The 10,725-nt window shown below is 44.5% G+C and overlaps 1 protein-coding gene across 2 annotated transcripts in view; it reads left to right on the forward strand.

Annotated features, from left to right (window-relative positions):
* Positions 1 to 585: 585 nt before the first annotated feature.
* The window catches only part of ahr2 (aryl hydrocarbon receptor 2), a 28,586-nt gene continuing 18,446 nt past the window's right edge, over positions 586 to 10,725 (forward strand). Inside the window, exons 1-2 of one of the 2 annotated variants that reach the window (XM_047030936.1) lie at positions 586 to 1,065; positions 3,741 to 3,928. In XM_047030936.1, coding sequence (XP_046886892.1) covers positions 1,007 to 1,065; positions 3,741 to 3,928 — 247 coding nt within the window. In that variant the 5' untranslated portion in view covers positions 586 to 1,006. The remainder of the gene's footprint in view (positions 1,066 to 3,740; positions 3,929 to 10,725) is intronic. The other variant, XM_047030935.1, reaches the window with a different exon arrangement.

Below are 10,725 nucleotides of genomic sequence, written 5' to 3' on the forward strand. Positions count from 1 at the left end.
GCATGGTGACCGAATCACAGCTGGGCTGTCAACACTGGAGCATGAATACATATCCATGTCGAAAAAAGCATTTGCACTATAGACGTGATTCTAATGCTAAAACAATAACATGTTCATTAAACAGATGAAGAGGGATGTGACCCTGTAAACCTCTTGGCCTGCAGTCATATGCAGCTAAGTCTATTTAAACTTCATTGCTCAACCTACATTGTGGCAACATATTTCTTCATCTTACCCAATGTGCTGAAGATATAGGACTTCTTAATGGCTGGGCTTGATGGGTGGAGAGTGGTATAGCGGTTACAAAAATATATTTTATTAGCATTTTATGATATTGTAATTGCATTTTTATATGCCACATGTTTTACTTGAAAAGCAAAAGAGTATGGCCATTTAAATCAGAGAAATCATGATTTAGAAAATTATCATACCTGCTTAAAGAACAACCTTGTGCTCAATGTAAAGGGTTAGAGTATTTTTGTCTTGCTGTTGGAGTTGTCAAGTCATTTTAGGCTACACCAGTATAAAGTGTTGCAAGTCTCATGATATCATATCATGTGGACCACCTTAAAAGCCTCTCTCTTCTCTCTCAAAACGCTCGCACCAATAGCAAGGCCACTGTACCTGCTGCGCAGTTTACAGTAACAGTGCCTGGTTGGTTGGAGTAGGAGCAAAGCCGTTTATAACGCAACTGGAGTCTGTTTGAGTTTTAAGACTCCGTATATTAAACTTTCAAGGAATACGGATACTATTTGACTTGGACTAGGAAAACACTTCACTTTTTGTTTTTTTTGTTTCAGCCTTCATTGGATTTCTCGGTTTATCAGGGAGGATTCTGTCAGAGGTTGCGCCGACCAAAGCGAGCTGCGAGTCGGCTTTTTCAGCAGGGATTTTAACAGCAGTCCAATTTCTTCTAATTGTGTGAATCTTAGAAACATCGACAAAAAATAAGAGGTGGACAAAGGATAAAGACTGTTTTATTGACTCTACACTTGAGAAACAGACTATGTTGGGGAACGTGGCGCTCTACGCTGCTAAGAAACGGAAGAAGCCTGTTCAGAAAGTGTAAGCAAACCGTCCCCTTGCTCATAAACGCTTCAATAGATGCATGCATTATATTAACATTGTGCTTCCGTATCTCCCAGATGTCATGTTTGTCATACGTTGTATTCTTGCAGGAATAACCATTCGAATCGTATCATATAGTTTTAAATGGTATTCAAGATTATTTGTAGTAACAGGGAAACTATTCGGGTACTGAAGCTACAGGTAGGAAGCATAACCAATGAAGTTTGTGATACTTCATTGGTCGGTCATCTATAGCCTACCGATACTATACAAGAAGTCCAAATTATGGTTGGACTGTGTTGTCAAAATAGTTGAATGTACGGATATCTATATGTAGACTTTAAGGCAATAGTCCATACATCGCTTCAAATGTTTAGGGTTACCTTAAAAGTCTGCCTCGGTGTGTAGGCTAGCCACGGTCTGGCATGGAAGTAGCAGTCTACCCTTGCATTAATCATAATCAAGTTGCTAGCTGGCTGTGCTCTCACGCGATGCTTACATGAGGGAGGGGCAGCAAGGGGGAGCTGGCGCAAGGTTCTGTAATCTGATAGGCCTCGACTTTTTTTTCTAATTATGAGAACACGTTTTTGTCCTTTTTTTCTGCAAATAAACATATTTTCAGATATCACAGTTACACAACAGTGACCTGCGGTCTGTAGTAAAGATAAATACATTGTACGTCAGTTTGTTTTCTTACAGTTACTAAACAGTTATTTATTGTTAATTGTAAATATACGAACGCTGTCAAGCTAATTTGAACCGGTACGCGTGTTGTTCGTGTGTACAGCACTAGTGTGAAAGGTGTTGACTCTTAGTTTTTTTTAAGATACTTAAACTATAGCACTATATTAACAGCATATGCGTATTTTAGAGTACTGGCGTTAAAGTGCGACCTTTTTGGCCAATTTCCAGTTGTGTTACAGAGATATACAAAACTCAACTCAACAATGAAGGGTTCTTTCTTTCCAATGCCTAGGCTTTTAAAATATGTTAACATATCTGCCTTTACTCTTTAAATCACACTTCACCTTTGACTAACTTGTATAATTTCTAGCATGATTGCTTCAAAGGTTTTTCTCCATTAAACTAATCACAAAGTGCATACATGGGTGACTACAGAGATTGCATCATGCAAAGACTACCTCCCTGGCTTTGCAGTATGTGACATGTTACCCAGAAAATAGTCTGAATGTTATTTTTTTTACAGAATAACATTCACCCTGCTGAGGTATGACTACCTCCACCATTGCCTCACAAGTTTCCTGGCACTTTGGAGAGTTTTTTTTCTTCTTGAAAATGAAAGCAGTCTTTTGTTCTGAACATTGTTGTCTCAACAACATAGACAAGCTGTCTTTGTACACTCAGAAAAAAGTGCAACCTGGAACCATTGTTGTGTGTGGCTCTCATTCCTTGAAAGAGAACACTCTGAAAAGAAGCATTTGTTTCTAATAAGAAGTAGCCTAATTTAGCAAACAAAGTTTACAGTCATATCTATTTTTTCAATAAAAGGTTGCCCATTTTCTGAGAATGAAAAGGAACATGTCTGGCCAAAACCGATTAAAAAGATTCAGGAAAACAAAGCACCTTTCTTGTTTTCAGTGATTTCACTGCCTCTGATGAATGCCAGGAATAGATAGATAGTCATCTTTAGGTTTAACTTCACTTAGTTTTCTTCTGGTGAATTCAAACCAGATGCTTTTGACCTTCTTGTCTGTCGGATTAAGTGACTCCCCCTGCCTCCTCTTTTGTATGCGTTTAACACAAAATAGACTTCATGAATAGTTCCATGAACATTGAATTACATTATCAACACAATAATATCAACATCTCATATCTTCTTGGTGCATAATTTTGAGTGCCAATTCCATTATTTTGACCCCCAGTACAGCGTATGTGAATCAAACTCAATGTTGCAATCACACTGTAGGCTTCTGACTGAAAGAGTGGTTATTTAGCCTTTAACAGTTAAATCCCCTACATAGAGTTTGGCTGAAGGTAAACAACAGTGGCCTCACTCTGTAGCCTTTTGTCCATGAGGCTCTTTCAGGTGTTGTCAGTTCTCCTCTTGTCTATCTCCAGTCTCAAATTTAGCCTAAACCTCTGGTTTGAGTTACAGCTAAAAGGCCTTGAGTGAACAGGTAGGGGGGTAGTCTTACAAACCTACTTTCCAAAACAATAATTTCCCAAGGCGCCATAAACACAGCTCTTAATCGCGACCTTAGAAAGTTAGGTCAATATGAATGAACCATATTAGACACAGTCATTGATGAAAACATCTTAGTTTAGGACATTGTTTTATTAAAATGTTACTACAGTTATAGAGCCAAACAACAAATAACTGGGATATCCTGCACAGTAACTCTAGTCTGCCCTGAAGCAATGTGGTAAAGCACACTTTCAAGGACAAACAACTGTCCCCAGTAATGTCAGGATGATGTCATGCAAATGACCCAGTTCCCTAACCACAGTTAGAGGAGAAAAATGCTCCAGTAACCGTTCGATAGTCTGTCCATAGACCAAACTCTGACTGCACCACCGCTACCACCAGAAAATCACGCAATCCCCGTCATGGTGTCATATCAGGGACACCTATCTTTTTAACGTACTGTTTTGGACCAATTATACATCCTAACGCCTCTGTGCCTCATGCGTTTGTTTCTGTGTCTCTCCAGTCCAAAGCCCAATAACCACGATGGCATCAAGTCCAACCCGTCAAAGCGTCACAGGGATCGGTTGAACGGCGAACTGGACAAGCTGACCAACCTGCTGCCCTTCTCTGATGACGTGCGGGCACGGCTGGACAAGCTGTCTGTCCTTCGCCTCAGTGTCGGTTACCTGAAGGTCAAGAGCTACTTCAGCGGTGAGTGACAGCCACAGCCTCCGTCTGTTAAACCTTGATGGGTTGAAAGGGTCATAACATTTGAATTATTCTCTCTTTCTCTTCTCCCCTCTCTACCACCAAACTAGTAAGATTAAATCAGAGATACAAGTGTCATAGTAGAAGTTACAAAATAACTAGTCTTTATCCTGTGTGGACATAGGCAATGCTCAATCATCCCCTGCACTCCCCTAAGAGCCTATCTATATATACAGCACAATGTTCTTACATTGTAAAAAGTGAGGACTGGGGGATGAATATCATGGTTTTACCGAGTGTTGATTGTTAAGTGCCTCAATCCTGCTGCCCTCTTTCGCCAAGCTTCCTCATATTGTTCCCCAACCGTCCAAAATAGCATTAATTAGAACCAGACGCCAGCCTTTCTGCGAGCCAGAGCTTGCCCAGACACTCCAAAAGAAGAGGCTCTATTTTTGGGGCACTCTACTCTAAGCAGTTGTAAAAGACCAGGCAGAGGCAAATTAGACTCGGCGCTTTTGGATCATGTCTTTTTTTGATGTAACTTCCCTAGCAACGAGAGGTGTGGAGAGGAAGGAAAGACAGCATTTCTTTGTGAATGTCTTCTGAGGTTTTCATGTTCAAGGGATTGCCTTTTTTTGGAGGAGGAGGAACAGATTAATTTACAAAGACCTCAGCTTTGTCTCATGTTCCAGCGTTGAAGGATTTAGCATCACCATCTCAAACTGCTGCTGCTTCACCTGTAATTACCCAGTGGGAGCGAACTGCAGCTCGAAGGGAGTGTGCAAACTCAAGGTCTCTCATTCATATCAACCCGGCATTCCTTAGATGTAAGTAGCATAAGACAGCCCTATTCCCCTCCCAGAGCCAGAAGCAGGGGTAAAAAAGGTGTGTGTGGGGGGTGGGGTATATGGAGAGTCAAATCAAATATATTTGTATAGCCCTTTTTACACGCAAGCATGTCACAGAGGGCTTCACATGCGCCCATAGAACTGCCCCTCAACCAACCTAAACCCTCAAGGAAGACAAGGAAAAACTCCCAGAAAACTCCCAACAGGAGAAAAAAATTAAGAAACCTTGGGAGGAGCAATTCAGAGAGGGATCCCCTCCTCCAGAGACGGTTGGTGAGAGATGGGTTGGAAGACGGGGCACAAACCCTGACCCCAGCCACTCCTACTTCCTGTTTGTGCCCCTCGCTCCCCTTCCCTCCACCGTTTCCAGTCTTTCCTCCTCAGCCTGTGTGGAGTGTCAGCTCATAGAGCCTGCACTCCCACAACACGCAACAGGAAGCCCACTTGTTATTACAGCGGCGTGAGATGTTCGAACAGCCGACTGGGAAACGTTTTCCAGACCCCCAAAAAACTGCGGACAGCACAGTATACAGTATCTGTACGTACGGTGTTAGAGTCATAGCTCTCCAACTATTTTGGGTTGACGACCAGAAATGTCTGACTGAGTCTTTCCTGGCCTTTGTGAATGTATGGGGGGAGGAGGAGAGACTCTGCTCTGGAGGGTGGGAAGAAACCTCCAGGTGGCAATGAGAAAGGCCCTTGGGTTGGATCCCACGCTGGTCACATAAGAAGCACATTGTGCTGTCTGGGCCGTGATGGCCTGGCTGCCCCAGGGCCAGGGCCAGACCCCTGCCTCCTGACACCAGTGAGCAGTTATCTCCCCAGGCCAGCTCCTTCGAGGAGTCTGAGGACTCCTGCTACACAGTCTGCCTCTTGTCTGACCACCCAGACTGACGATCACATGGACAGGATGAGTGATCTGTGTTGCGCTGTGCAACGATGGTTCGCGTACAACGCGGTTTCATGAACATACGATATATTTGTGTTTGAGATGATTTCAGAATCGAACAAGGATATCAATTCACCTAATTGACTCACGTCAACATGATCATCGATAATTGTTCTGGTAGTCAGATTGCTTGGCCATTCTTCTCAAAAAGCTCCCTTTAAAGTCAATTTTTACTGCGGCATACCAAGTTGTTGACACATGGAGACAAAGTCTCAGGAGTGTCAGCACAGATCGCATACTGTCCCATGTGACACTGTGGTCTCCGTCTGGTCAGACAACAGACACACTGTGCACTTGATGGCCCCACACACTACCCCCCCCCCCCCCCCCCCACCCCCACCCAGACATAAATACACACCATTGTGAGCTTGGCCCCTGGTTTCTCCTCTAATAATTGTAACCGATTCTGTTGTCAAGGCTGGGAGACATGGGATTTGAACCCATGAGACATCCACTGAGACTAAAAGGTGTCTGAGACCTCTTGAGAGTCCACCCTGCCACCAAACACTGTTTTTCCAACCCTAGTCTTCTCCCTTTGTCACACCTTTCTTCCTCCGTGTCGATGCCTACTCAAAGACTGGTGGCTGTTTGAGAGGCAGATAACATTGGTTTGGGAGGGGGGGGGGGGGGGGGGGGGGGTTGCAGCATAGCAGGCTCAAGGAGACATGCATCATGGCATGGTAAGCTCCCACCCCTCAACCCCCCCCCCCCCCCCCCCTCACCACCACCACCACACTAGAAGGCAGTGGCAACCAGAGAGCTTCTGTTCTAGGCCTTGTTGTCACAATAACCGGCCAGAGTCTGTTTGGCTTCATCCCCTCTAAAATCTCACCTTTTCTAAGCCCCTAACTTGATTTCACACCCCCCACTAACTCCCACCCCCTGCCAGGGCTTGGCCAGATGTTTTTCCAGCGTTGGGAATTGGCTTGGGGAGAGAAGTGCAGTGCTGGCCACAAACAGAGATAAGTTGTAAACCAGGCTCAACATGCCACAGAGAGACGGCCACCTTTGACCCCTACTTGCTCATTAGGTTCATGTCATAAGGTCATACGGGGGTCAGGTCGTATGCGACCACATGGCCGCAGCATGACCCAGCTAATCAGGAAACCATTGAGCTCGTGGCCAAAGCACGTAAATGACATTGCGTGGCAATGCCACGTGAAGGATCTGTTTTGGGAACTGATTATGGTGTTCTGTTGATGGACAGGTTGTTAAGGAGCGTTGACAGGGTGAGATAGAACAGCCTGGAACCGAGTGAAAACTCTCGGTGCCGAGTGCCGTGGGTGTTAGTGACTCTGAACTTAGGATAAACACATGGGCTGTGTGTTTTAGTGTGGGTTAACCAAGCTCTTGAGAGTGGGGAGGGGGAGGGGGGGCTACTAAAGGATGTTGAGACCATCGCTGTCTCAAACAACCAAACTTGCATCATTCAGATGCTATATCAGTTGATCATGTGATATTCTAATATAATAATACCTTTCTAGTAGTAAAAGCAGAGTTTAGATGAGATGAACAGAAATAGAAAGCATACTGCTGTTTAGTATAGTATCTGTTGATATCCTCCTAACCTATGCACTGGCTCAGCGCTGTCTGTCTCGATCAGCCCTATAGAATGCAGGAGCAGGTACGAGGGGGGAAAGGGAGTGTCGGGGAAGAGAGACACAGTGACAGAGTGAGACAGAGAGAGAGAGAGAGACACAGAGAGAGAGAGAGAGAGAGAGAGAGAGAGAGAGAACACTTGGGACACAGCTGCTAAATGGAGTGTAGAGGAGACAGACAAAGAGGCAGAGACAGAGAAGAACCAGCCCCGTCTCCATTAGCGACGACCTCTAACCCCCTAGGAAGCTCCTCGCAGGCTCACAGAGGGCGAAGGCTCATGTCGTCTAAGTCAACAACTTCATGTAGGGTATGAATGAGTAGGACAAGCTATGAGGGTGTCATGGTACATACTGTAAATACCACCGACCGGTTCCCCCAGACACAAACTGAACCTAGTCTCAGTCTACAGAACCAGCCCAGAGAGGATTCCCCCATTAAAAGCGATTCACTTTTGTGTAACCTCAGGCTTAGAATTCTGTCCTGGACAGAAGTTGGCTTCATGTCGAAGACAAGCAACAGTGGAAATAGTTTGCCGTAATCCTGACTTCCATCCACTCTAGGTCTGCTTTAGTTCTTGCGCTGCGTTAGCGATGAGAGCCTCTAAGTCCCAGCTCCACTTGGTCTTGTCACGCAGCTTCATCTGCTGTTTGTCCAATGAAAGAGGGGGCGGTCTCCCTGGAGACGCCCTGCACCTTGTCCTCCACCCCAGCGCTTCCTCCACAAAGACCCTGTCAAGTTTCACTTTCTTCGTCTCTTTTGTTTTGGTACTGTGGGAGATCCGACTAAAGCTACCGACACTTTTTTGGCGGGGGTTTGTCTTTCTTTTTTTTACAATTACAATGGCAACTTTTGACATTGTCCTCCCTAAACATCAATTTTTCTGGTATTGTTTGTTTTGTCCGCCATAGAAATACTACTTTGCAAGCTTCTCCATTGTAAATGGGAAAAAAAGAGTGGGTTTGTTTCAGAGGGAGGTAGAACATCAATATTTGTACTGGCCTGAGTCATTCATTGTAATGTAATGGTCTTTGGAACGATGCAACAGAAACTTGCTCTGTGACTAGAAGGGTATAAGCTTGAAGCTCTGTGATGAAAGCGAGATTTATGGTTGAGGTCATGACATTGACTCCCACAACGACCTAATAAAGACCTTAGCTTTTATACCACGTGTGGTCTCCATGTCCTTTGCACAGCAATATCAACCTGCGCCCTCCTCCAAATCCTTGCCATTATCATGCCAGAGATATAATTTCCAGACACAGTATGCTTCAGACACGAGGCCAAATTGGTCAATGTCTCACAGTGTTCGTTGTTGCAAGGTTGGCCATGTTGCTCCCTCTGAAAGGGAGATTGACATTTGAAGCCCCCTCTTGCAGTACAGTACATTTGAGACATAGTGGTTAGTACATCTAGGGGCACAAAATGCTGTGTTTGTGATATGGTCTGGTATGCATGTGACAGATTCCAAAATCCTGGCACTCTGCCAGCTATGTAATTTAAGAGGCCCGACTGCCCTTAACTCAAACAGTTGTCAGGGCAAACATAACCTCGGCCTGCCTCATTCTATTTCCAAGGCCCTTGTTTTGCAGGTCTCCAAAGTTTTGATCCGCTTTAATGCTGGGATCTAGTTAGCGATAGCATCAGTTAGCATGACTGCTTCAGGACTATCAGGCCACCTTTCAGAAGAAGCAGCCCAGTCAAAACACCACACACAGCTGCTCAAGTGAGGACATGCCCAAGCATCTGTTAAAAGACCCATTGTACCCTCAACACAGAGGAAAATGACGAGAGAAAGAAGACAAGACTTTCGTCATAGTTTGGATTGGATGCTGTTTCTGCCTTTCTGTTTTGTGTTTGAATAAATCATTGTGTAATTGAGCGCGTGTCAGTTGGGCGTTGGAATGTATTTGAATGTTATTATGTTTGTGATTATCATTGGCAGTCTTTTTGTGGTATAGCTACTTTGGACATTCTTTAGTGACTGCATGGGTAGGCTAATAGTAAAAGAAAATAATGGACTTTGTGTAGTTCTTTGAAAACAGATTTTGTTTGTTTGCTGTGTTGGCAAACGCAACAAACGACTAATTAGCCATGTTGGAACCCTCATTGTGTTTACCTCACTGCCTAGACTAAACGTGCTTGTGAGGGTTTAGCCACACAAGCACTTTTATGTATCACAATATTGTCCCTAAATTATTTCATCTAGCATCTGGCCTCACGTCACACTCTCTCAAAAAGTCTGAAAAAGAATGTATCGCCTAATGAACAGGAAATAATTAGAATTCATCATTCTCCTCCTATTCCTCCTTAACAGGGTGCAATCCATCATGGCATCCCATAAAACATACTGTCACTTCAAATACATAGGCCCGCTCAGTCAAAAATGAGGGGATATTCCCTTGTAAAGCCCTTTACCCTGTGGACGGGTCCTGAAGGGCCCCAGGGGGAGTCTGAGCAGGGGGAGTGGGGGGTGGTGGGTGGAGGCGGATGAGGTGTGAATCATCATTCCACTCCTCAGTGTTTCTGATGCATGACTTCAACGTTGGAAAGTGGGAGGGGAAACAAAGAGTCTCTCACTCTCCCCCTTTGTCCCTCTCTCAAGGTTTTTGGAGTCGGCTGGTTTTACAGCTGGTGTTGTGAGAGCAGTTTGAAGTTGAGAGGAAGGGGTTTCAACAGTTTGAAACTGTGAAACATTGATGTGCAACACTGGCTGCACATGGATCGGGATGTCACCAAGATATCCCATGCTCGTCAGTAATAATCAAGGGAAACCTGTAAAGCATGTTGAGTAATCTCTCCTATGAACACAGGAAGTTCTCTTTGTTCAGACGGATAGCTAGAGGAAGTGAGGCTGAACAAGAATGTCTGAGTTCTATGGTTGAGAGGCAAGGTGCGTACCCAACCTCAGGTCGTGACCCTGGTCCTGCCTCGAGGCGTGACCCTGCCTCAGGTCCTGGACATTGCTTCTTCTTTATATTTGCAGAACAGTTGTGTTTCAACCTGTACTACATATTTCTTCATTTGTCTTCATAATCATTCCTTGTTGCATGATGGCTTACTGCCATGTGTCATCATTGTTCTCAGTTTAAAAATGGCCACATGCTAATGTTGTATTTGGTTGTCTTACAGACTTTTCTTTCTAGAAGAGACGCCTGGTTTTGGTGTCCAATCAGTCCCGGCCGTGCAAACACAACTGTCATCAAAACATAGGGAGGTCATTTGGTTGTATCATCGCTGTGGAAAATTACCAGCAATCTCTCCCTGCCCTGGCAGTTATGAATGAACGTTTACATAGACAGGCCTGCATGGGTCATTAGAGCAGAGAGGTGGAGTCTGGGGAGGTGAGAGAACCAGCATGTTGTGTCAGAAACTATTGTTTATATTACCTTCATATCTCCATCTAC

Source organism: Hypomesus transpacificus, chromosome 12, assembly GCF_021917145.1.
Source record: "Hypomesus transpacificus isolate Combined female chromosome 12, fHypTra1, whole genome shotgun sequence".
NCBI lineage: Eukaryota > Metazoa > Chordata > Actinopteri > Osmeriformes > Osmeridae > Hypomesus > Hypomesus transpacificus.